Genomic DNA, 26816 nt, shown 5'->3' with positions numbered 1-26816 from the left:
CAACCAAGTGTGTACAGCACTGTGCTTATTCAAGATAATTGTTTTGAACTGCACTTTCTATTATCAGCGACTCCTAACAGATTTATATTTGATTGAGGGCATTATCTTCTCTATCTTTCATGTACATAGTGTCATATCTGAATGGTAAAAAAATATGTCTGCCATTATCTTTCTTTCTTACTTAGGAAAGGGTTAAAAGCTCAGAGCTGCTGAGTGACAGATGGGGGAGCCTTTAAGAGCCAGTATTTAAAATAATAATAATATAAATATTACATTAAATATTTAAATATTAATTTAATGATATTTTGTACCTCATAAAACTGCTCTACTGCCTTCTAAGTTTATTTCTCCTCTGTTCTTTTTTAAAAGGATATGAGAAAAAAGAATACCAAAGAAGAGTGTGTAGTTTCTCAATGTGAATATATTTCTTTTTACTCATGACTAGAATTCACTTTGGTAAAGTCTATTAAACTCAGCCTGCTACTGATTTCCCCCATTCACTAAATATGAGAAGTAGTTTGTATCTTAAGAAATGTACCAGATTTCATGGCAATATTTCTGACATAAATTGGAAGAAGTACTGTTGGAAATGATGGTATACATCCAGCAGTTCTGTTAGTCATTATTGTAAAAACATGTGTCGATGATGAATTCTTAGAAAGTCAACCAAAATTTCTGTGATACGTCTTTGAAGCTTGTTTTTGTGGACTCCTGTCTTAGCATCTCTCATTTTAAAGGTAATATTTTCCCTTCTATGTTTGTGGAAAATACAGTATCCGCAGAGCAGAGGTTCCTTCTATCCATAGAAGTAAGAGTCTCTCTGAGGGGGAGTGCTATGGCTTGTGATCTTAGCTTGCTTATAACTCATATAGACATCCTAGAAGTGCTTTAGCAGCTGGGTTTGTGCAGGTAGTGACACGTTCTACCCTACATGTATGGATCTGTCCAGAGTCAAAGGAACCCACCATGGTGTTCCTCTCTGTTATGTTGTCATTAGCCTCGTGATCGGTCCTTCTAGTTACTCTTATAAGCAGTGGTGATAAATGGCCTTGATCACCAAGACCCTGGATATTTTTGGGTTTTTGTTGTCATTCTTTGTGTGTGTGTGTGTGTGTGTGTGTGTGTGTGTGTGTGTGTGTGTGTATTATAGTTTAAGAAATTGCTAGTTATTGCTTGAAACTTCATAAAATGACTCCCCCATTACACTTTTATTTTAGCACCTCTTCTTCTCTCTGTCATTGTAATCTTCAACCTATGCTAGTCATAAGTTGGTATTGCGATAATGATTTCTGTGACTCCTAATTGAGACCTGTCAATGAGAGAATAAATATTATCATTATTTTCTTAATGGCCAATGCTGATGTAATTGTGAGGGTAAAGGACATTCAGCTTAATACAGTTGTCATATGAGATATTCCCTGGAATAGTACTGGCAGGGACTAATATTTCTTAAATTGAAATTGAAAAGGTGGAGCATGGGCCAGAGAGACAGAGATATAAAAGATATGTTTTTGGAAACTATCAGAAATTGAGATATGGTTTTGAAGTCATAATTTCATTTTATGAAGAAATTGTGATGCTTATATACCTTATAAGCTATATATTATATTATAAGTGAATTATATACGTAATATGTTGTATGAAGTTGGAACATCCTGTGGAGGACATAGGTATTGTGTAATTTATGGCGTGTCCTCCATATATAAAGATATATACAAGCTGATCTCACTTTATCTACCTCAAGTTGTGAAGGTGGTCTCAAACTTGAAATTTCACCAATGTTTTTGGCAGAAGCAAACATAAATCCTTTTTGGAGGAAAACACCATCATCCTCAGCTTTAAAGAATCCTGAAAATTTTTGACATCAATGAACAGAACACAGTTAAAAACAACTAAGCACACAAAGGAAAATGGCAACATGAGCAAAAATCAGCAGAAATATCACACAGCAGAAGCAAATAAACAATGACTTCAGATGGTAGTGTTATCAGACACAGATTATAAAATTCTTGTCCTTTTTAAAGAAAATATTGAAGAAATAATAGTGAATTGAATTAGAAGGATAATTTCTTGTGATCTTTCTTTGTGATACATGCTAGATAATGTCTTCTGATCTATTTTTCAGCTCACAAATTCTGTCTTCCACTACTCTACAACTCTTCTGATGTGAAGCCTAATCCCTTAATTAATTTTGTTCATTTTATTTTTCATTTTATTTCTAAAAATTTTATTTGGTTCTTTAAAAAACTTGCTAGGTTTACTGATTTCTGATAGTATTATCCCTTTTACCTTTTATTTTGGACACTATTTGAAGAGATGACAATTTTCTAGAACTGACGAAAGACATCAGTCCTTAGATTCAAGTAGCTCATTGAATCGTAAGCAGAATAAATAAAAGAAATATATGTCAAAAAACAACAGAATAACATTGCAGAATACAAAGGTAAAAATAAAAATCATTGAAGGTATAGGAGAAAAATGACAAATTTTCTTCAAGTGTGACGGACTGACAGCTGAATTCTCATAGTATAATGAGATCTTCACTGTGCCGAAAGAAAACAATTGCCAGACTGGAATTGTATACCCCTGCAGAAATACCGTTCAAGAATGAGAACAAAATAAAGACATGTATATACTAACAAACACGGACAGAATCTGCCATGAGGAAAATTTTAAAAGATTTCTTTATGCAGAAGGAAACTGATTCCAGATGTTTCCAGATGAAAACTATAAAGGAAAAATGCATTAAAATGCATAAACTTGTAAATATTTGGGTAAACCTAAATGAACTTATAAAACAACAATGTCTTAGGGGTTTAAAAGTTAGAATAAAAGTAATATTAAAAGAGAATAAAGTCTAAAAAAGCTAAAACCTAAGCGTCCATATCAACAACTTAATAAAAGAAAACCCAGAAAATTAGACCTGGGATATGGAAGGAAAGAAAAAAATAAAGATAAGACCAGAAATCAGTAAAATAAAAAAGAGACTGGCAAAGTAAAAAGCAAATTCTTTGAAAAGGTATGATCCCCTATGGTGAGCCTGATTACGCAAAAAAAGAGAGAAGGCACAAATTACATCAGGAATGAAAAAAAGGAACACAAATTCAGTGCTACAGACACTGAAAAAATAACAAGTGATTATTGTAAATCACTTTATACCAATATATTTGAAAATGCAGATGAAGTGAAAAATTCCAAGAAAAACTGAGTCAAGAAAAATTAGAAAATCTAAGTAATTCTATAATCAATGAAGAAATTGAACCAGAAGTCAATAAACTTCTTGCACAGACCTTTCTAGGCCCAGAGAGCTTCCCCAGTTAGTTCTATCCTTCAAGGAAAAACTAACTCTGATCTTACACTTCTTTACTGCTTATTGTGAAGTGAAGTTGGCATAACCTTTCACTTGAAGATCTTTTTATTGTTAGTGTTCTGGTATTTTATAGTGATGTGAATAAGTATGAGCCTTTGATTTATTATTCTGGTTACTTGATATTAGTAGTATGAGCCTTTTGATTTCAATATTTGTATGTAACTTCTTTTTTTTTTTTTTTAATGCTATTCTTGTCTGCTTACATTCTTTTTTTAAATTTATGTATGTATGTATGTATGTATGGCTTTGTTGGGTCTTCGTTTCTGTGCAAGGGCCTTCTCCAGTTGCGGCAAGCGGGGGCCACTCTTCATCGCGGTGCGGGGGCCTCTCACTATCGCGGCCTCTCGTTGCCGAGCACAGGCTCCAGACGCGCAGGCTCAGTAGTTGTGGCTCACGGGCCGAGCTGCTCCGCGGCATGTGGGATCTTCCCAGACCAGGGCTCGAACCCATGTCGCCTGCATTGGCAGGCAGATTCTCAACCACTGCGCCACCAGGGAAGCCCTGTATGTAACTTCTTGAATCCTATTGAGAATACTATTTAGATGGGTTTGTTTTAAATGCTTTTCTCTCTCCTCCTCCCTGTTTTTCCTTTGTATTGATCTTAGACCTTTTCTTTTTGTTGATCTCATATTGCAGGCTTACCTCAAATGACTGGTGAATCATGGTGGTTCATTGATATTTAAGAATGAGGGATTAGGTAGGTTAACTGGAGGCAGAATTTGTTGATTAGAGTTTGCTTAGACTAAGTGGGCAGGGAGGACTTCCTGTTATGCTGAAGATCACTAAAATGCCAGAATGAGGTAAACTTTCCTCTGGGTCACTATTATCCATGCTAGCCCCCTGGGTTCTCCAGTATACTGATTCTAAAAGTATATGGGTTCATTGTGGAAACTGGAAAATAAAGGTAAGTACCAAGAAGATAACAAGAATCACTGTGAGCCCATCAGCCAGAGATAAGACTATTTGTAAACTATGTATTATGTATAACATAAAATTAGGACCATATTGCCTATTCTGTTTTATAGTTTGCAGTTCATACTCAACAATGTCTTTCCCCAGGTCATTAAATATTCTTCTAAATCATAACTGTTAATGGCTGTATAATACTCATATTATATACAGTCCATATTTTCTTTAGCCATTTTCCTACTATTAGACATTGTACATATGTCTATTTTTGTTATAAATAGTACTGCATGTATATATTTGTATCTAAATATTTGTACATAATTTTTTTGCCTTAGGATAAAGTGTAGGAAGTGTAGTTTTTGAGAAGTATATATACTTTAAGGTGTTTCTTTCAGACTTTTTCCAGAGATTTTTATATGCACAGTGCTTGGATCAATCCACAGCTAATCTTTGTTAAGTGTGCAGATATGAATCTGTAGTAATCTCTAATACACAGATTGGTGTTTACATGGATCCCTTTTTCAGTGGCATGGGTTGGAGAGCTGCTGTATAGGTATAACTAAAGTTACCAGTACAGCCGTTACCTGCAAAATAATAATTTGCTTTTCTTCTCTATTACACCTTTTTGACATATTTTCTTTACCAGTGCATGGTCTTCAACCACTGTTAAACAGATTACTGCAGAATTAAACCCCCCCTCCCCAAAAAAGGGAAATATTAGTATACTGGTTTTTGGCATTTCTTTTAACAGCAAATAAGAAAGAATGCCCTGAAGTTTGATTAAACATTGATAAGGTTATATTGTTCCTGTGGAAGAATCTGTAATGTCTCAGTGCTCTAAGTGAGTTGGATATTCCTAGTAGGAACTGTCATTTATGGAGTACCTCAGCGCCCCAGTCACCAATCTGGGTACTTTCTGTAAATTATGTCCAAGGCTTGTGCCATTTTTTTGAGGTGTGTATTATCACCACTTCATAGATAAAAAATAATGTTTAGCAAGGATATGAAACATTTCTAAGTCACATAGTTGGTGGTTGTCTATAAGTCGCAAGAAGGTAAGCTCCATGAAAGCACTGAAATGTTTTCGTTTCCTGGTGTATACCCAGCACGAGACTCTTCTTAACATGTAGTAGCCTCTCAGGAAATATTTGTTGAATGCTGAAAAAAATGAATGAACAGAGGTGGGATTTGAACCCTCACCATTTTGAAACTGAACCCCTTTCTACCAGGTAGATGTCAACTTTTTCAGCGTGTTCAGGTTTCACTGAGAGGTTGAGTGTGAGGTTTGCCCCTAAGTGATGTGCTTGTCCAGTGCGTAGTATCTCCTTCCCCCATTTTCATTTGACCAGTTACATAAATTGCATCACATGAAATTTCACTGCCATTTGGGAGAATCTTCAGTTAAGTCAAATGTAACTAAAATGATACTGAGTATATAAGAGGCCAAGCAAAAGTTAGAACCTTGTCTTTAAAAAACTTCTCAATACACTCAAGCAGTTGTTCTAACTTCTACACTGAACTTTGTAACACTTCAAAGTTCTTCAAGAACAAGACATTATCTTTGAGCATGACATCCCTCTGAGTCTCCGGTGGGAGTTTCTTGGCACTGGGCTTATTGCATTAGGATCTAATCCTCATCCTCTAGGAAAGAAAATTCCCCGAAGACTCCAGCAACGCGTAGGTCTGAGTTCCCACAGAGTCGTTTCCAGAAAGCATGCTACTTGAGTAAAAGGTCAGAGGACTGATAGGCAATGTGGTCGGCTAATTCATCTTCAAATTGGAGAGGCATCTGTCACATTTGAATACCAAATCCAGCAATTGTCCATTTCCTAAAAAATGCTTTTCGCCTATATTTATTATAGGCACCCTTTATATAAAGGCACTTAACAAACTGATTGACTTTGTCAACTCAGATGAAGAAAAGGGGGAGATTTATAGTTTCCCCCCAAATTGTTTAATTAAATCAGTTTACTGATTTTTCAGGTCAGCAGTTATTTTGAATGTCTATGCACTATGCACTCTGCACTCTGCTAGACCTAGAAAATACAGAGATGAGTCAATAAATCCATGCCACCCTGGAGCTCACAGTCCGGTCAAAGACAGACAGATAAACAAACCTCCCAGAGCATGGTCAGGGCTGCAGTAATTGGAAAGACCCAGAGGAGGACAGAGCATTTCCTGAGAGAAGACAGGCAGGTGAGTGACTTACGGCACAACCTTTCACAGTGTCACCAAAGGATCTTTCTAGAATTTATAAATCCAGTCATGTCACTTTCATGTTTAAATCCGCAACAGCTCCACATTGACTGCCCCGAAGGCCACAGCCACCTTTCAGCCACTCCCGTGTCCCCGCTCCTGCCCCACTCCCTTTACAATCTGACTGCTTAAGTTCTAATCTTGCCCATGTCGCTTATCAACTCTGTGATCCTTGGCAAGTTGCTAACCTCTCTGCAGCTAAGTTTCCTTAAACTGGGTAAATAAAATAATCTGTGTCACAGTGTTATTGTGAGGATTAAATGATTTGATAGAAAAGTCTTAGAAAAGTGCCTAGCACATAGTAAGTACTACAGAAGGGATGGTTGCTATTGTTCTGTAAAAGTGATGGCTATTACTGTAATCATTGTTATTCTCTCTTTCCCAGACTGGTGTTATTTTCTGTACTTCCCTGGCTTTGCACAAAGCACCATTGCATAGATTTGTTCCTGAATTAGACACCAGGCCCCTCTCTTGAGGCCCTAGCTGAACTGAGGCCCCCTGGTTGGATCAGGGAGTTCTTTCCCGGTCAGGTTCATGCTGCCAATGACGAAACTGTGTTTGGTGCAAGCAAGACAGGCTTTTATTCAATGGCCAGAGAGTGGAGAAGGGGAGCTCATGCTCTAAAGGCACCATCTCCTCTAAGGGAGGGAAGTAAGGGAATTTTAAGGGTCAGGAGGCAGACAGGTCATCAGGGCACTAGGAAAGGGGTGGAGATCTCCGGGGGCAGCCCGGGCATGCGTGGTCTTCCACACTCCTTTGCACATGGCACCAATTGTGCAAGCAGAGTACAAATCCCTCCGTTGGGCAAAGATCTTAGCATGATGATGAAGCAAAGGTAACTCTTGGACTCCTCCAGGTTTCATCTGCATAGATGCGGTCCTGTGGTCAAGTCAGGGCCGGGTTCTGAGCGGTTGACCACTGTGTATCTCTCAAAGCATGTATCTCTCCCAGTACAGCTGCAAACCATCGGCCCAACACCAGGTACTTTTGAAACAAACACAGAGATAAATCAGGGCAAGTGTCCTTCAGCTCTCAGGGGTTGATATGGAAACACAGAGCTAAATCAAGTCAAGGAAAATGGTGACCATTAGCCTACTTTTTCTGCCATCTTGGATCTAGCTGGTTCAGTCTGGTTTTGCCACGGGCCTTTGTGGCATCTTGTTGATAAAACACAACTAGCCTGTACAGTTAAAAAATAGTTTCTGTACTTATGCATGGGTGCATGGGTGACACATTGTCACTATGTAGTTTAATTCTTAGGTTACTTCTCACTGTCTCATGTCTTTATCATCAACAAATTCTAGAGTTGTTGCCCTGAGTAGATTATCAACTCAGATTAGGGATTTCACCACAAATTCTTTTTGTTTTAATTTTGTACTTCTCCACAGAATCGAAATCCAGTGCATAGTGCAGGCACTCAAACATTTGTTTATTGACTGAAGGGGAAATTCCTTTTTTCCCACCTCTCTCTTTGTGAAGCCTTTTGTAAGCATTCTCTCCTTTTCTTCTCTCCACTGTGCTGGTAGCATGTTAACATTTTTTACATATTTCAACTGTAGCTCTTGTCCAGTTCCATTGTAATCATTCATTTTCATGTCCACATGCTTTCTCTGTCAGGGGAGGAGTTGCTTTCATTTGCATCTCTGGCCTTTAGCAAAGGCCAGTAGACACATATTTGTATGAATACTTGATAAAGAAAGAATAATACTGATTATGTTAACGCCACTGTGTTTGAGGGAATTTGTGAGAAAAAAAATTGAGTGATTTCTTTATACCTGTTTTGGTTCACTAAATGTCCAAGAAATGATTCAGGGACTCTAAACAAGCAGGAAACTCCAAATAAATATTGTTCTAATATAGAGGCAAAACATTCCAGCAACTTTACTTTTACTTATATGTCTCCAAGCTTCATGTTTTCTAAGATGAAATATTTTGTCTATAGCTTCTAAGAAAATATCAAAACTTGAAAACTACCTAAATTGTTATAGAGGTATAAAAGGATGGTGGATTTTGACATTGTTGGATTAAACTACTTTGAGAAGGAAATTCAAATTCAATTAGATTTCACAGCTCTGATAATCGTTGGTGAGAAATTTCCTACTAAAAACTATTCTGATTGGGTGTTGTGTAACAAAGTGGTAGGTAATTTAAATTTCATCTTTTACAGAGGTGAAATGATTGCTTCTATGGTCATACTTTAGTTTCAGTTTCATGCTATGCATTATCTAAAACGTAAATCTAAATAACATCTTTTAGTAACAAAGAGGTGATTAAAAAAATCAGCATGCCTCTTCTGTAGCTTAACAAGAGGGCAAAGATTTTCATGTATCATGTATGCTTTAAACTCATGGTTGCAATTTAAATGCTTGCTAACCACTAAATCTTTTCATAGTTTTCTTCAAGATGAGACTTATTTTAGCAGAACTGTTCACAAGTTTTGTTTTATATTTAGTTAGAACAGTAAGGTTATTGGTAATACATCTTCATGACTGAATTTCTTCAGCAGTGAGAGAATATGTATTGGAAGTCAATAAATTTGAGAATATAAATAACTTCTCTTATCATGATTTTCATTCATTGTCAAAAGGTTAACTCCGATTACTAGTAAAAGTAGTAGAACTTTTTCATCTTCTTACTTCCAGCAAGTACCTTACGCCAATTTCAGGTTTCTACTTGTGGGTTCACCTCCACTCCACACCGTCCCACTTCTGAGAGCTCAGACACTGAAATTCTCTTCAGAGTCCGTAACTTCTGTTCTTCTTCCTTCCTCACTCCCTCCCTCATTCCCACTCCTTCATTCGCTCGATCCTTCACTTCTCACAGTTCTCCATCCTGATACCCATGTTCACATGGTCCTAACCATCCCTGTTCAGCTGTTGCAGTCACACCTTGACTCTCTTGTTCCCTTTTCTGTTTCCCCTCGCTTCCTATCTCCCCATGCCATGTTATCTTTTCACCCCACTCCTCCACTCCCACTCCTGGAATTAGAGGCCTCTGGGTCTTATTACAAACAATTCATGATCTCAGTAAGCTGGGCCCCCAGAGCTGGAGGATCTTTTCACTCTTCCATTATTGACTCCATCTCTGTTGTCCCTACTGATTTGCTGCCATCCTTCACGTGGGGTCTCCTAAGCCCCCTTCATCACTTCAGAACCCCACCTTGGCTTCCTCACTCCCCACAGATGCTTCTTACTTACAGAAAAGGATTGAAGGGCTGCTTCCAACTTCCTACGGCTGCCCCTCAGCTTTTTTTGGTTTTTGTATCTTTAAGCCTTCTTCTCACCCACCTATCTCTGAGGCTAATCCCCTGAGAGTATTTTATTGTATGATTAACCTGACTGTTTAAACCAGTTTCTTATAATGAGCTTAGGTTGTTTCTGGGTTTTTTGTTTTTTATTTTTAAATACAAACAGTTCTGAATTAAACATCCTTGGATATATATATTATTATGTTATATACTATATTATTGCCCACTTGTGAGAATACAGGCAGTGCTAGCTTTGCATGGTTCTCTGACATGTACAATTTCAGTTCCCACAGTTTAATTAAATAACACCAGTCTCCCAACAACATGGTTCAAATTTCAGTAACTAAGACTTATTGACTGTGAGTAATTGCATAAAGTACAATCTTTGCTACTAGCTTTTTCAGTCCACAAAACACTATGCAAATAGCAGATGCATATCATGGTCAGTGACCAATGTCACTTCTTTTAAAGTGTGTCAGTGATTGGTTACTATGCATCTGTTGGTCAGTTCAGCACAGACAGAAAAACAAGTACTTGTGTTGCTTTTTGATCTGCCAGTGGTAGACCTACATCACATTTTATAGAAATGAATAATTGAAAGAGGGACTTGGCTGATAAAGTGCAGTTAAAAAAAGAAAAGTGATAATGCCGGAAATGAAATTCAGATCAAATGTAAACGGGGTTATGGAAGAGATAGCTGACTGTGGGTAGGCTAACACTGCTGCTGTTCAACAGACTCTAGATATACAGCCAAAGGAACTTAGTGACAGCGAATTTATTGACATGAGAAGCATGGTTGTGAGGAAAAGGATGAAGATGTCCCAGAGGAAGTGACAGTGATACAAAGATTCATATTAATGGAACTTTTGGAGATATTTCATGATATTAAAAGTACAAAGGTTAAAACGTTGGAAACTTATCTAAACTTAGAAAGGAATATGACAATTTGCCAAGGCATATAAAAGATTCTCACACTGTATTGTGAGAAGTAGATAAAGCACCGTTCAGACTATTCTTGATAGGTTTATTACAAAGAAATAAAACTTTAATTTTCCATGGTTTAAATTACAGGATACTAAATACAGATTAGTTTTACTATTTTTTCATTTCCCTATATATTTATAATTGACAGTAAGAGAGTTTTTATTGTTTTTGATAGATCCTTTAGAATTACTCTTCCATAAGTTTGTGTTAGTTTACACCACCATTAAAGGCTTAGGAGAATCCATTAGTACTCTTACGACCTTGTTCTATTTGCCATTCTTTACTTATTTGTTCAAGCTCTTCTTCTGATGGCTCTTTATTTTAATGGACATATATACATTTAGATTTTTGATTTCCTAAAAAAAGAACCTGACCTAGACCCTGTTGTATTTTAGATCCACTGTACTTTCACTCTTCTTTCCTTTACCTTCGTTTTCTTTTGAAATGAGTTAAACCTGCTTCCTCAGTTTATTTGCCATTCACTTCCTCTTTAGTTCTGCAGTCCCTTGACAGTAGGCATGCTGAGGACAGAGGTCATGTCTCTTTTATTACTGAGGACCCAGTACCTAGACTACAGATCGGCATACAGTCAATACTCAGTATGTTTTATGTGAGGGAATGAGTTCAGAAAACATAAAAGCCTCTACCCACCACCGACCCTGTCCCATTCACCCATTCCTCCTCTCGTTAGTATCTCTTCATCTTGGCTTTGGGGAAATGCCACACCACCTTTCCATACTGTGTCCATTCCCTTTTTCATATTCTTGGTTCCAGCCAAAGTAGTCTGCTCATTATTCATCTGCCACCTCCCATATGCCTTCCTTCCTGCAAGCCTTTCCTTATACTGGTTTTTCTCTGCTCTGCCCTCTCTTCCCTTCCATCAACTCTGCCTGGCAATATCATGCCGTCATTTCCCCTTTTCAGAGTCCAGCCCAGAGGCTTCCTCTATGAAATCTTTTCTGATCTCCTTCTCACCAACCACCCCAGCCTCTCTTCTTTAAACAACTATAGAACTCTGCAACTAGAGTCTACCAAATATGAGCCATTTGTGCTGTTGCTTTTGCCTTTTCCCAAAAAGTAGAAGCTCCCTGGGGGATCTCTTATTCTTTCCTTCAATGCATAATATAGTCTTTACACATAGTTGGTGCTCAATGCATATTTTATTGAATTGTCCTGAAATGTGACATTCCAGAGAGCTGCCAAGGGAACTCCATTCCACTGAAAAATATTGAAGACTATTTTGTAGATTATTCTGCTCCTTTTTTTTTTTTTCTAACTCACAAATAAACTTCTGTCATTGTTCTTAGGAGTTATATGGTGTAATCACTGACACCATATTAACCAAATGATCTAGTTAAAGTCAAATGTCAAAGTCCAGAATAGTGGAGAATGAGAAAGTTGCAAAATGTTAGAGCTGGAAAGATTTTTAGGGATCCAAGGAGTCCAGCCCTTTAATTTTATAAGTGAGTAAATTGATGTCTGGAATGTTAAAGTGACCTGCTCCAAATCTCTACACAACCAGTTTGTGGTAACATTTGGGTCCGGGATGTAGTCATCCAACCCTGTCTGTTGCTCATTCCCACAAGCTGTCACAGTGAATATGAGAATAGTGTTTAGGTTTGTGTAATTAAACTGTTAGAAGAGGCATCTGATATTCTCATATTGCCTTTTATGGATTAACAAGTAGAAAATTGTTAGGTTTCTTTTTTCCCTACCTTAATTATTATACGTTTTTGGACTGGATTCATTTACATCAACTGGGAAATTTCTGGCAACATTAACCTAGGAAGGCATAGATTTGTTTGCTACTTTTTGTTGAAGTGTGACGTACATACAGAAAAGTACCTGAAGCAAAAATGTGCGGTTTGAATTTTTCCAGCGTGCACACATCATGTGACCAGCACCAGATCAGGAAACAGAGCAGCACCAACAAGTTTAGAAGTATTTAAAGAAATAAAACATTTGAAGAGATAAAAGGGCTTTGAAACCACATCATTTTTGTTTTCTCTCCACAGGTATTGTCAGTCTGTGTGTTAACGACAATCCTTGGTTGTATATTTGGGTTGAAACCAAGCTGTGCCAAAGAAGGTAATTAGTGTGTGTGTTTGTGTGTGGGTGTGTCGGGGTACTAGTCAGCCTTTTTCAGAATGTGATTGAGATAAGCGTTATGTCCTAATCCCTTGAGTACTCCATAGACAGTGCAAATTTGATGCTGGTTTGAGCCTTTTTCTTGAAGCTCTTTTATTATTTTAGCCATATACTATTTTATTTACTTGCAGAACTTCATCCCAAAACGATGAAGAGGGGCTATGATCAAAAAACCAACCAACCAAACAAGCAGAAAAACCTCAAAACAACAAAAAATAAAGAACAAAGACACAAACAAGCAGCTGGCTGACAGGTTCTGCTGCTGTGCTCCTGGAGCCTGTCTCCCTGACTTCCTCCAGTGACTCCCAAACACTTTTTCTGCCTAAGGAGTTAGGTGCTGGAGCAGCCCTTGAGGTTACTAGGTAACCAATTAGCATCCCTGGGCAACCAGAAACTTATCCTTAATGCTTATAAGTCTTTTAAAATTGCAGACATTTCAAAGCAGCAGTGATATTTTTAAGCTTATATATATATATATATATATATATATATATATATATATACATTTTTTTTAATTGAATGTAGAAATCTAGCCAACACTGACAAGATTACTATGAATAATAAAACTATGAATAACAGTACACTGTAGCAGTCATTATTTTGGCTCTGAGGTAGTTTTTATTTTTTCCCTGTTAAAAATCATTGATGGTCTTCCTAGGGAATTTGGTTTTGAAAATTGAACAAATCCTTCTGTTCAACTATTCTGTAATTGTACTATTAGTCATTTAAAAAATTTTAGTGATTGTTAAGCTGTCATTTATTGTTGAAATGAATGAAATGTAATTTTATATATTTAGTCAGCAACTATTCAGAGCAAACTATCAATGTTTAATAAGATTAAAAAGCTGTAGACTTTAGTGTTCACCTATGTAGCCTTTAGACACAGAGTAATTCCCCTTGAGTTTAGTTTGGCATGTAAAAATAAAACCGAATGATTGAAAACAGCAATTTTAATCTAAACTCAACATGGAATGCATATTATTTTTTAAATGACTAGGAACATATTAGTGAGCTCCAAGTAATAGCTATTATTATAATAACTTTCCCCCCTTGGGTCAGGAAAGTTAATATTTTTGATCCTAGGAATTATTATTGTCATTTCATGTCCTTAAAATTGCCTAGTTTCCCAGTGTTAAATGAGAGTTAAACTCTGTGGCAGTGTCTTCTTGGGTCAGGAGACCATTGCAGTCAAGAGCTAGGATTATTCATTTTTTTCTTTTGGACTTCCATTATTTTATAAGTGGATTTTTTTTCTTACCATCCTGATTTTTAGTAATCCAATAAAAACCTAGCTTATTCTAGGTAACTAGTAAAGAGTTATAATGTAAAATTGTTTTTAATGAAAAGTATTTTCCTTCCATATCTGCCATTTATCCATTTAACAAAAACGTATTAGTACCAGCTCTAGTCAAGGCTCTTGCTAGGCACCAGGGATACAGTGAACTGGGTAACATCCCGATGTGGTCTTTGTTCTTAAGAAGTTTGTGCTCTAGGGTGAGACTGGGATATTAACCAAATGATCTAGTTACAAATGAAAGTAAGTGACTGAGATGAAGGATAAGGTTTTATACAAACTTAAGAAAAGGAAAAAGGACCTAGACTGGGAGTTTGGGAAAGTTTCTCAAAGGGAGCAGGCTGGATCTGAAGGTGCAATGGATGTTTTAGGTGATGGTGGGAGATGGGTCCCGCAGAACATGTTCTGTACAAACACATTACTTCTTTACACCAGACTGAGAATGATGTAAGTCAGGTATTCTCTGTCTTTCTGAAATATTCATAGATTATCACTTTTTAGAGAACTCTGCATAAAATCTTAAGAACAAGGTCTTCTTATTTTTCTTTTCTTTATTATTCAAAAGTATTTAAGTTTTATTACCCCCAGTAGGGTTTATAATATATAAAAGAAAAAAGTCATCTTTTTTTCCTATGGCAAGAGATAAAATTGCAAACTCTATAAGGTTACTGCCTTCTGTTTGTGTTACTTTCTACATGTATTTGTGAAAAGATTCTTGGTTAACTTCATTGCCCACCCCATCTGTGTTTTCTAAAACAATATTTGAACCTGACTATAACTAACTTAGGTGTATTAATTGATGTTTGCTTTATAATTATATAATGATTAGAAACATCTAACTCCTTCAATATTTTCAGTTAAAAGTTGCAAGGGTCGCTGTTTTGAGAGAACATTTGGGAACTGTCGCTGTGATGTTGCCTGCGTTGACCTTGGAAACTGCTGTCTAGATTACCAGGAGACGTGTATAGAACCAGGTAAAAATATGCAGGGGAACAGATGGAGTCATGGGCCTTGGTAAAAGAGCAAAGAAAAGTTCTGCATCTTTTAGGTATGTGATTTACCTAACCCATTTGAGATTTTTAAAAATTTGGCTTTTATATTTTCTGAGAGAAAAAACATTTACATGTTTTGCCTTGTTAAAAGTTTTATGGATAGCAAAACTGCCTGTTTTTAATGTATGCTGATAGCCTATGTAGGCTAATTTGCATTTCACCTAAGTTCAAAAAGGCTACTTAAAATATATGAATATTTCTATGGGCTTATTAAAGCAAGAGTTCTTAAGATGTCCACTTAAACTTCAAAGTAAAACTATCAGACTATGGAAATTTTCTCAGTTTGATTTGGTCTTCTCTACGTATGACATGGAATAACATTTAAATGAGAGCGAGCCAGGTTTAGATTAAATTTTGAGAACTCTGACAATGACTGGTGGAAGAAGCCAAGATGGACGTGGGAGTTGTATAATAAGAATTATGTTTGTTTACATTTTAAAACGATGAGATTCTGGCTTTTTAGTGAATAATCATTGCTGCCTGCATATTTTCTCTTAGTTCAGATTTACCACTGTGGTGGCAGGTTCTGTGACTGACTAAGGGTTAGAAAATGGTCCATTGTCTCTTCATGGATCATGTTCCAGAGGCATTTCTGTATTCACTTTGGACATGTTGAATTTGGACCCTGAAATGTATTATGTTGATACTTGTTTCTAGAACGGATATGGACTTGCAGCAAATTCAGGTGTGGTGAGAAAAGGTTGTCCCGAAGCCTCTGCTCCTGTTCGGATGACTGCAAGGACAAGGGTGACTGCTGCATCAACCATGGCTCTGTGTGCCGAGGTCAGGGGGTCATGCCCTTGCCAGGTTCACGTGCAGGCTTACATCTTCCTAGGTCCTAGCGGGGTTTAGCACAGATGTATTTTTTACATTAGAAGTCATAGTTATTGACCAACCATATTGGCTGAAAAAATATTTTAAAAACATTGTATTGTAAGGAAAATTTCAAATATATATACCTGAATAGAGAGAATATGTGATGAAGATTGCGTCACCCAGCTTAATAATTACCATTATCTAACACGGCCAATGTTGTTTTATCTGTAGTCACTCACTCTCCTGCTACAACCCCCTCGTGTTATTTTGATATTAGCTGCATATTTAACGCTGTACTTGTGGAAAGATCACTTTTGCGGTCCTGGCTGACTATATAACAGGTTCCTTTATAGTAAGTGAGGACGATGTCTGCTGTGCATTGAGAGAGTGGACGTGAAGTTAGTGCATAAGATTCTGTGTAAACTGATGTTATTATGATGTCTCGTCTAGGTGTTAACAGGGTTCCTTGAAATTCTTTGACAGAACCTGGCTCTGTATGAGAGGAACTAAGACATCAAGGATTTAATACCAGAAGATTTTGTTGGGTGGATAGAAGCAGGGTTGTAAATTTTGGCTGAAAATATTAACAATTTGAAAATGGAAAAGGTGCCTTCAAGTTCTCCCAAATACAGTAGTATGTTTTAGTCTTGCAATCATACATTCATTTTTTAATTCCTGATATCAGCTAACTTTTATTTTGAAACAGAATAACTCCCTTTATTTGTTTTGTTTCCCTAGAATCATGTCCCATATTATCTATGTATCTGTTAACGTATTTTGTTTTTGGAATCTGTCCTAATGTGTCTCACGAGCATCACAATCATTGTTTCTATTGAGTGTGTTTAACTCATTGTACTTCTTGAAAATGTTTTAGGTGAGAAAAGTTGGGCAGAAGAAACATGTGAGAGTATTAATGATCCACAGTGTCCAGCAGGGTAAGATTATATTCTGAGATACTAATTTTTTTTAGGAGTACCATTTTTTTCTCTTTCCAAATAAAAATAATAATTATTCATTGGTTCAGTAAATATTATTTTTAGTTAAGCCTTCTTTTGGCACTGGTGGTATAGAGATGATTATGGCATGACTCCCCACTCTGGAAGCTAGTGGAAAAAAGAGAGGTCATGAATATTTAGTATTCATGAGTGTTGGGTGAAAGTATTTGTGTTTTCCTTCTTAGGAAGGAAGGATCTTTACATTCATTTGAAGTTTTTCAAGTTGAACTTATAGTGAATTACTTTACAGCTTCTTTTTATTTTTTTGTGTGTTTTGGTTCATTTATATATTTTTGGGATAACATGTCTGTGAGAAGATGTTACATAATTTTTATAATTTATACTTGTTATTTTTGTATTTAGAGTATTTTTACAATACCTTATGTTTACAAGGTCATCAAAAAAAATTTGTGTGGAATTCAGAAGGTAGAAATTTGGTGACAGTATTAAACATAATTATCTTTGCTCCACTTGAACAGAGATATATGAATTCAAATTCATATAATTTGAATTATTAATCTTCAGGAATATATTTTTATGTCTTTAAAATAATGATTTTTCCAGACTGTTAAACATTTTAAAGCTGTATTTTAGCTTACTTATGTATATAATTTATTTTTGTTTTTTAAATAAGTATTTTTGTTTTCTGTTGGATGGAAGAGTTCTTTTCTGTTTAAAACAATAGTAATAACAGCAGCAAAAACTAAACCCAAAAAATTCCAACAGAAGAGACTTTTTTCAAAGAGGACTTCTCATATATCCTAAGATGTCTGTTAAGTCCAAGGTATATTGGAAATTTTACACTTAATGAATTTTGAATCTTCCTTTCCTTCTGAACATTGACTATTATTTTCCAATTGTAATGTTGACTCTGTTAGTGGAAAATATAAGTCCTCCTTTCTTTACAAGAAGACCATAATTTAGGACACATTTTATTATACTGGAAATTATTATACCCGTATATTTACCTGGAGGCCCAGCAAACTGTTTTTATGTTTTCTGTTGATTGAATAGAAATAATTTTATACAGACATGGACCATTGAGACTATATGCAGCTGATTCTGCAGAGTCTCCCAACAGAACTATGGTACAAATACTAGTTAGTGGAAATTATACACAAATTTCCTCCTTTTTCCATTTGTGTTTGGGTATGAGAGTAAGCTGGGGAGGCAGTAGAGTTGGAAAAGGCAAGGTAAGGTAAATCTTTGTGCTCAGATTTTTAAATTACTGAGTAAACTTTCAGTGGAAAGTTTTTTCATGGTTATCCAATGATATACGACTTTCCTACTCTCTATCAGATGTCATTAGAAGCTGCAAAATTTCTGAACCATGCCTGTTTTGGTGTAGCCACGGAATGGTTGTCCATAGTTATTCTCTTTTGCTGAATATATCATTACACATGTTTTTTTGCTTCCCTCTTTGGATTTCCATACCACACATGTAAATCTGTGTGTGTTTGTGTGTGTGTGTGTGTATGTGTACCTTCATTGTTTGTTCATTTCTAGCTTTGGATCATTTCTTTGTTGTTTATGTATTTAAATGTAGTAAATACCTCACCAACTTCTCAATTAAATATTAATATCTTTTAAATATGGTAAACTTAAAAGCTAAATATTGTATATAATTTATGTGATATGAGATACTATCTATTAGGTTCAAGTAGAGAAAATATCAGAAAATGCTTTTACAGGAAAAAAAGTAGTGGAAACAAGAACATAATTTAGAACATGCTGTTTGTTAACATTTATTCTCTTGCAAATTGGGAAAATATTATTACATTTTAGTTGCTTTTGGTCTAGCTTTTGGAATAGCAGGAATCATAAATGATGGTCTCTGTATGGTGGCTCAAAATGGTATGAGTGCTTAATCAGTACTATTTGATGATATATATAATAAAATATAAAAGCATATATATGAATATAGATGCTTACAAAATATTCTTTATGAGGATGTTTGTTGAGCTTGTTAGTTTACCTTAGATTACATATCAGCCTCAGTGGAAAATCTTCATGGATCTGTGTCTTCTTTCTTCTTTAAACAATTTTTTTTTCTTTCTTTCTCATTAACCAGGTTTGAAATGCCTCCTACCCTCTTATTTTCTTTGGATGGTTTCAGGGCAGAATATTTACACACTTGGGGTGGACTTCTTCCTGTTATTAGCAAGCTGAGTGAGTAACTTCAGAGTTTACTATTGGAGTGCCACAGTTTCAGTGAGATAGACCAAGGAGGGAGTCATTTTTTCCAAAAATACTGGCAGAATCTGTTTTACTAAACTCCTCTATTGCAAAAGAGTTAAACCTAATGATAAGGAACTAGTATTTAATATTGTAATTGTTCTGAAACTGCCTTTTAAATAATTCTGAGATAATAGTAGTTATTTTAGGATTTTTATCCCTTGGTGATAGATGTAGATATAAGGATGAGATAAGATATACTTTTTTTTTTCTTAGACTTTTGGATTCCTTTTATGGACAAATTATTTATATATTTATCTAATATGTATTACATCTTAAAATAGCATTTCAAAAACTGAAGGTATTTCTGCTGTGTTTCTAGTAGTGTAGATATAGAATATTTGTTATTTATCTTATAGTATCGTGTAGCATCCTTCCAACTTCTTTACCTCAATAAAGCCTTAATTGATTATTGTATAAGTTACTAATGCAATAGTAGAATAGTCTTTTCTTAGTATTAATGCCAAAGTTTTAAATCACATTAACCACCAGTAATATGGGCATCACTTGTATCATCATTGTTACTGAAAAAAGAAAAAATTAAATATAGGTATAAAAACTGTAGAACATTGCTTGTTATCAGTGATCAGTATTTAAGTAGCCACAGTGTAATGCTGGACTGAACTAGAAGTAAGTAAATACACTGTTTTGGTGTTCTTCTGGAGCTCTGAAACATTATTTACTGGACTTGAGTATATGAGGTTGGTTTAAACATCACAGCCACTCTCAGTAAATACATAGGTTTGTTTATTGTACTTCTATTGTAACAAGCGAAAATAATATTTGGAGAACTTTTAAAAATTTCAGTTTTTAATTTCTCCCAGGAAGAAAATAGTTTTTATAAATAATCATTTGACATAAAAAGTCTTTAGCAGGGAGCTTGCATGGGCAAGGAAGACTCTATTCTTACCAGCCAAGCTCATGAGCTTTGAGGTTTGAATATGGCCCTTTGTTATCATCAGGAGGAAAGTTTGTTTCCATAGCACCAAATATGAGTTCAGAACCTGAGTTCAGAATTAAGGAGCTGTAGGTACCTATATATGAAGTTGGAAGGAAATCAATACACAGTTAGACTAAGTCCTCTCTTTGGGTAGTTGGAGAATGTAGTTTGTAGTTCTGAACTATTTGGAAGGCAGTGAGATAGAAAGACACGTGCCAATCTGAGGAATATTTTCAGGCAATGGGGTATTGATATGCTAGAATCATTAGTTAGGTATTCCGTCGTCAATGGTAGAGGCAGAAGAGGAATGTGACGCTAGGGCTAAATCAGGAACAGTTTGACTTCTGTCCTTTCTTGTACTTGCCGCCAGAAGATGCTTTTTATCTTTAGAGCAGTGTTGAACTTATCTGGAATTAGCTAGATTGGATTTTTGGGGTGGGGCACTGTCGTCCCGGCTACTGCTTCATTCTTGTTTTAATTTTGCAGATTTAGCTACTAGTGCAGTTTTTTTGTTGTTAAAATATAACTACATCTTATAATTTAGTATGTTACCACCAAGTAGTAGCAGACAAAGATCTAGCAAGAATCATTATGGTCCATCTGGAACTTAATGTTATTGATAGGTATGGGATAAGTATTTCATTGGCTTAACAATTTTGTTTAATGATTTTCTAACTAAGAGAAAAACTAACTCTTAACATTGAATTCGAATCCAAAATGTTGCTTTGTAATTCACCCTGAATTTTTATATGGTTGTAAATCCCTTCTGGGTTCATTTTTTAGTACTATTTAGAAGTCTGTGGTACCAAAGCTAAATAAGGGAAACAGATTGTTAGTTGTATTTAATAACAATATTTAATTTTTTTCCCTTGTAGAAACCTGTGGAACATATGCTAAAAACATGAGACCAGTATATCCAACAAAAACTTTCCCCAATCACTACAGCATTGTCACAGTAAGCTCTGCATTTCAACTTTTATATGTTCACAGAAGTGAGATGTAAGTGTAACATTTTTCAAGACAATAAGTAGATCTCGGATCAGAAAAAAATAACTTCTTTTTCATTGTGTAGTTAAGCAAGGAAACCTAGGTTCTGGTCTTAGCTTTTCTACTAACTAGTTGTGGCCTTGGGCAGGTCACTTTACCTTCTGGGTCTCCATTTCCCATCTGTGAAAAGAGGTGACTAAAGACTCCAAGAAATGATTTCTTGGTTCCCTTTCAATTTAAGAGTCTCTGATTCTTGGGTCCTGTTTTTTCTGATTAGTTTTTATCTTACTTTATTTGAACCCCAGACTGTCTACACTCACATGTTCTCAGCTGTCTTTCCAATCATCTTGATGTATGAGACTAAGCAAGCCACTTTGCCTGACTTTAGGTAGGATTACAGCTCTATTTTTGTTTCACTCAAAGTTTGCAGATTTAATTTGAATCCAGAAAAAAAAAGTAGAATTCATTAGGCCTTAGGGTTGAAGCCAGAGAATTAATGCTTTAGCTTGTGTTGGTACAAGCTATTCTTGGACCCACCCAAAAAGGAGTTTGTTCTGCAGAAATGTTTCACTGAGCAATGCAAAAGGACAACACAGTAGTTTTTTCAAAATTAGGCTGCTTCTTTATATAGAACTTCATCCATATCATTCCTAATTTATTTTCTCCTATTACATAAATTAAAACACAAATACTCCATAAAATCTTGAGTGGTTGGTTGTGTTTTAACAATACCCATTGTTTTGTTCTTCTCTCCTTAAGCTGGGTTAAGTTCCTTGTAGCTTAAGTTGTCTGTTTCTCTTTGATGATTTTGTTCTGTAACTTTAAAACTTGCATAAAACTTGTATTTTATATTTTTTAGGGACTTTATCCAGAATCCCATGGCCTCATTGACAATAAAATGTATGATCCCCAAATGAATGCTTACTTTGCACTTAAAAGTAAAGAGAAATTTAATCCTGAGTGGTACAAAGGAGAACCAGTGAGTTGTTTGTTTTCGCTATTAAAATTATTTTTATTATTCTCATCTGTTTCTATCAGAGTAAAATACCAGATTCCCTGGAGCTTTTAATAACTCATTTAATTTAGTATGTTTTGTGCCATCCTTATGCAAACAGAGATGAATTCAGGTAACTCTAAATATAGCTTGTATCATTATGTAGTTTATTCCAGAGTGGGGTTTGGGTTATGCTGAGCCAATTTTCTTTTCTGCTTGATTTTACCTTTTTGTCCTAGTAGCGAAGAGCAGTAGTCTGGGGGTAATATTTTGATCTACACAAAGCTAACGGTTTCTACAGGTGTAAACTTTGACTTTGTTTGCATTTGTTAACTTAGAAGATTCTCTCTGATTGTGAGTTAGATGTGTTCTCCTTTTGAGTTTTTATAAATTGCCACGACAATTCTATAAGGTCTATTTGGGTAGTCTTGATATTCCTCTTGGGAGGAGAAGAGCATTTGCAAGTTATAAATTCAAATTTTAGCTCTGACATTTAAAGCTGTGTGACTTTGGGTAAATTATTCTTTCTGTGCCTCAATTTTCTCATATCTGTACTGTAAATAATACTGTAAATACTGTTAACTACCTCATAGAGTTATTGTGATGATTAGTTGAATTAATAATCTAGGATGCTTATAGGAATACTATTTAGAACTGTAATTAATAATCTAGGATGCTTATAGGAATACTATTTAGAACTGTAATTGGCAATAATAAGTGCTTAATAAATGTTAGTTACATAAGCAAAAATGTCAGTATGTTAAAGATATGTATATTTGTAAATTTTTCTTTTCTTTTTCCTTTCATGAATTTTTCTTCTTTTAAGAAGGAACCTATTAAGTAGAAGTATGACTATAAAAGTTGCAGGAGTTATCAACTGTTCATATTTTTTAGGTTAATTTAATTTCTGATTATTTAATTTCTCTTTGCTGCTGTTCAAAGTCATATTACATTGTTATTTTGTAGTCTAACTGCTGGAGCTTATTAATGTCAAAAACATTCTAACATTTGGGAGGAAAGCATTGGTGTTGCATGAACACATGGTTTCCTAAGAAATGAATGCTTGCATAATTTCCTAACTTTCCTTCACTGGCTTCCCCAGATTTGGCTTACAGCTAAATATCAAGGCCTGAAGACGGGCACATTTTTTTGGCCAGGATCAGATGTGAAAATTAATGGAATTTTCCCAGACATCTATAAGATGTATAATGGGTATGTATAGCTGTACTTTTTCTAGGACCTATAACATAGAACTGTTTATTTTCTTATCATAGCCTGAGTTCTAGCATTTGAATGATATGTTGTTTGAAAAATGAGACCTGTCAGAATAAGAACTCTGTCTCAAAGAGTTTTAGATGGATGATAGATAGACAGTAAAACTATGACGAGTTTTTTCCTGGAGGTTTTCTAGAAAGCACTGGTAACATGTTAGAGTTTGCATTCAGATCTTTGGGCAGGAATAAGAATTGAAGTCCTGGTGAAAGTAGAGGTCCTGCACATTTTCACTCTAGGGAGAAAGAACGAGGAGAAGGAAGTGAAAGTATTAAAGGGACACAGGTAGGAGTGACTCTCTGGTATCTGGAAATATTATTTAAAAGAAGATATTAATGGCACCCCTGGATTTGCATTTTCAAATTACTTTGTTAAACGTTCCATTTAATGTGAGAACTGATTGGAGTGACCTCCCTGTGATATTCAAAATCCATGAGGTACCACGAAAAAAACAGAAACTTTTTTCTGGAAAACTCTCTTTGGATCATTTTAGGGAGAATAGCAAAATAATTTTGTCTTTCACTTGGGAAATTTATGTCATAAAATCAATACGATAATGTATTTGAGGGACGAAAGGAAAAGTTCATAAATTCCAAACAAGAAATGCATAATGATTTTCTTTGGTGACCTTATGCTGTTGTTTATTCCTTATGGTTCACACGAGCAACTTGTTATTTGCCGTTAATTTCATTCCATAGATGGTTATTGAGATTCTATGTGCCAGCACTGTCCGCTATCCCGCTATCAGCACTATCCCACTGGGGGATTTGAAGAGTAGTGATATATGTTCTCTGGCTTCTCAGGGTCTGATAGAGACCTTCTCAAGGTACAACTAAGTGTACTTGGGGTTGGGCAAGCACTCTGATGGAGACCTGTAAGCAAAATCCTGTGCCCACAGGAAGGTGTCATTAATTCTGCCCAGAAATTGTTGCCAGGAGAACTGTCTGCTCATTAGGTGTCCACTTCCCAATTTTACTAAGAGTCGTCAATGAGTGAGTTCTTCATGAGGTCCTCTTTGAAGAGTGTATTGACACATGGGTTATTCATGCCTTAGCAATTGCTATTCTCGGGTCCAGGAGTAAGATCCTCAGGTAGAGTATAGGAAGCAAATCCTTTAAACCTGGCTACAACTGGCTACAACTTGCATATGTGAAAAATTTAATGTTTGTTTCTTTGTCGGGAAAACAATTTTAAGTTTTCAGGTGAAACTCTTACATTGCTTGGAACACATTTGATGCCTTGAATTGTTTTAGTCTCTCTGAATGCAATTTTCAGTGAGACACACATTTATATCTTAAACCCAAACAGTTGTCACAGATTCGTTTTCATTTTATCTTTCATATTAGTTCAGTACCATTTGAAGAAAGAATTTTAGCTGTTCTTAAGTGGCTGCAGCTTCCTAAAGATGAAAGGTATGTAGGCGATTAATTTCTGTCATAAAATACTCCTTTGTTTTATAAAAATGCCAGAATATTTTAAATAGACGACAGGAAAACTTTGCTATTGGCTATGATGTTTTATATCCAAATGAACTCTTTAGTGCCCTATTACAGCCACATTTTGAAGAACTCTAAACATGTAAATTATTTCTCAGCAATTTTAGAAATGTTACCCCAGTGTTGTATAACTTTTATTCACTATCAGTTGTTGAATTATTCTTTCTATTCTGTTTTACAATGTGTTCGTAAAATATTACATTTTGATACTGTTTGATTTAGACCACACTTTTACACTCTGTATTTAGAAGAACCAGATTCTTCAGGTCACTCTTATGGACCAGTCAGCAGTGAAGTAAGTACATTTTTATCAGTGATTACGTCATTAAACCTGGTAATATCTAACTGAACCTTGCTTTGAAGCAGGTTTCTAGACCATTCTATAGGAATCCATGATTTCTGGAAAGAGTGAGTATTAAGCACAGTTTTATTAAACCAAAAGATGCACTTTAATCAAAAAGAGTTGGAAGCATTGTTTTGTTTAACACTATCTACAGTGCTAAATTGAACCAATGATGAGTTAAATTCTATATTTTCAATGTCAAATGAGACCTGTCACACTCCACCCTTTGTACTCTTTCCATCAAAACCGATCTCCAGTAACTTCAGTGTAGTTAACAACCCACGTGCCCTTGCTTTGATTCTGTCCTTCAGCTAAGTAGAAATGCTCCTTCTTAGAGGTGGGAGATGTGTGGCCGTCAATGCGGCCATGTCATAATTAGACAAATGGAAATTTCTTATAGTTCTTATCTTGGTTTGAACAATTGGCCAGATGCTAGTATAATTTTTATTCTTTCACTATTAAGACCCGTGTCTAGGTCAGTTTGGCTACAAGTAAGTCTAAGGATCATTTTGTAATTGATTATCAGATCACATAAGTTTTAAGACCAGTGCTATTTTTTCTATTCACTAAAGATTTACCAAAGTACCTGCTTTTCTCTTTCATCTTCATTCAAGGTCGAGCCCATCGCTTTTCAAATCATATTCATCAATTTATAAACTCAGTTAAACGCTAGTATTATTGGCTCGTCGAAACCCACTTTATCTTCATACTTAAAAATTCCAATCCATGTTGCTTGGATATCTTTGAGTGAAAGAAAGACCATGTTGAAAGAGCTTGTTTCATAATACAGTGAAATACACAGACTATAGATAAAGGTTAGACTGTTTTGATACAGTACCGAAGACACAGGCAAAACTGCACAAGAATTTGCCTCCGGTGGTTTTGCCCGGAGAGAGGAGGAGAGAAGAGCCAGAGGTAATTTGCCAAAATCATGCGCCATTCTGTGTCCTTGTGATATTCATATGCAAAATAATACAGTTTGTATGGAAACAATGGGTTGTATTCCTAGAAGTTCTAATTTTAAAAAATTAAGTACATAGAACTATAAGAAGCATTTCATGAATACTTTTAACTGCGTGACATGAGGTCATGTTTCCCTTTCTTAGGTCATCAGAGCTTTGCAGAGGGTTGACAACATGGTTGGCATGCTGATGGATGGTCTAAAAGAGTTGAACTTGCATAGATGCTTGAACCTCATCCTTATCTCAGATCATGGTAACCTGAATTTGCATCATTTTTCCTTCAGGTTAAATGGTGCCCCCAGAAGTTTACTCGATTGATTATTGTTTTATTATTTCCTCTGACTTTTATAGTTAATTCTTTCTTTTAAATGTGATTTCTTGTAGAAAGCCTTTAGAAAATACTACATTAAATACAAATCACAAGTGAAACGTAGAATTCACAGAAACCTAAGAGCCTATTAACCACAATGCACTCATCTCCTGATTTGGGGAGGGCTTACACCAGGAATTTGGAGA

At 35.6% G+C, this 26816-nt stretch overlaps 1 protein-coding gene across 2 annotated transcripts in view; it reads left to right on the top strand.

Annotated features, from left to right (window-relative positions):
- Positions 1-26816, top strand: part of ENPP1 (ectonucleotide pyrophosphatase/phosphodiesterase 1) — a 67725-nt gene that overhangs the window by 19806 nt on the left and 21103 nt on the right. For both annotated transcript variants that reach the window (XM_059941195.1, XM_059941196.1), the window contains exons 2-12: positions 12782-12854; positions 15066-15182; positions 15918-16043; positions 16951-17011; positions 19143-19240; positions 21122-21201; positions 22093-22212; positions 23330-23439; positions 24846-24911; positions 25218-25290; positions 26445-26553. In XM_059941195.1, the coding sequence (XP_059797178.1) occupies positions 12782-12854; positions 15066-15182; positions 15918-16043; positions 16951-17011; positions 19143-19240; positions 21122-21201; positions 22093-22212; positions 23330-23439; positions 24846-24911; positions 25218-25290; positions 26445-26553 (1033 nt within the window). The remainder of the gene's footprint in view (positions 1-12781; positions 12855-15065; positions 15183-15917; positions 16044-16950; positions 17012-19142; positions 19241-21121; positions 21202-22092; positions 22213-23329; positions 23440-24845; positions 24912-25217; positions 25291-26444; positions 26554-26816) is intronic.

This window comes from Balaenoptera ricei, chromosome 12, assembly GCF_028023285.1.
Source record: "Balaenoptera ricei isolate mBalRic1 chromosome 12, mBalRic1.hap2, whole genome shotgun sequence".
Taxonomy (NCBI): domain Eukaryota; kingdom Metazoa; phylum Chordata; class Mammalia; order Artiodactyla; family Balaenopteridae; genus Balaenoptera; species Balaenoptera ricei.
Note: the sequence above shows the minus strand (reverse complement) of the source record. Positions and strands in the feature narration are given on the sequence as shown.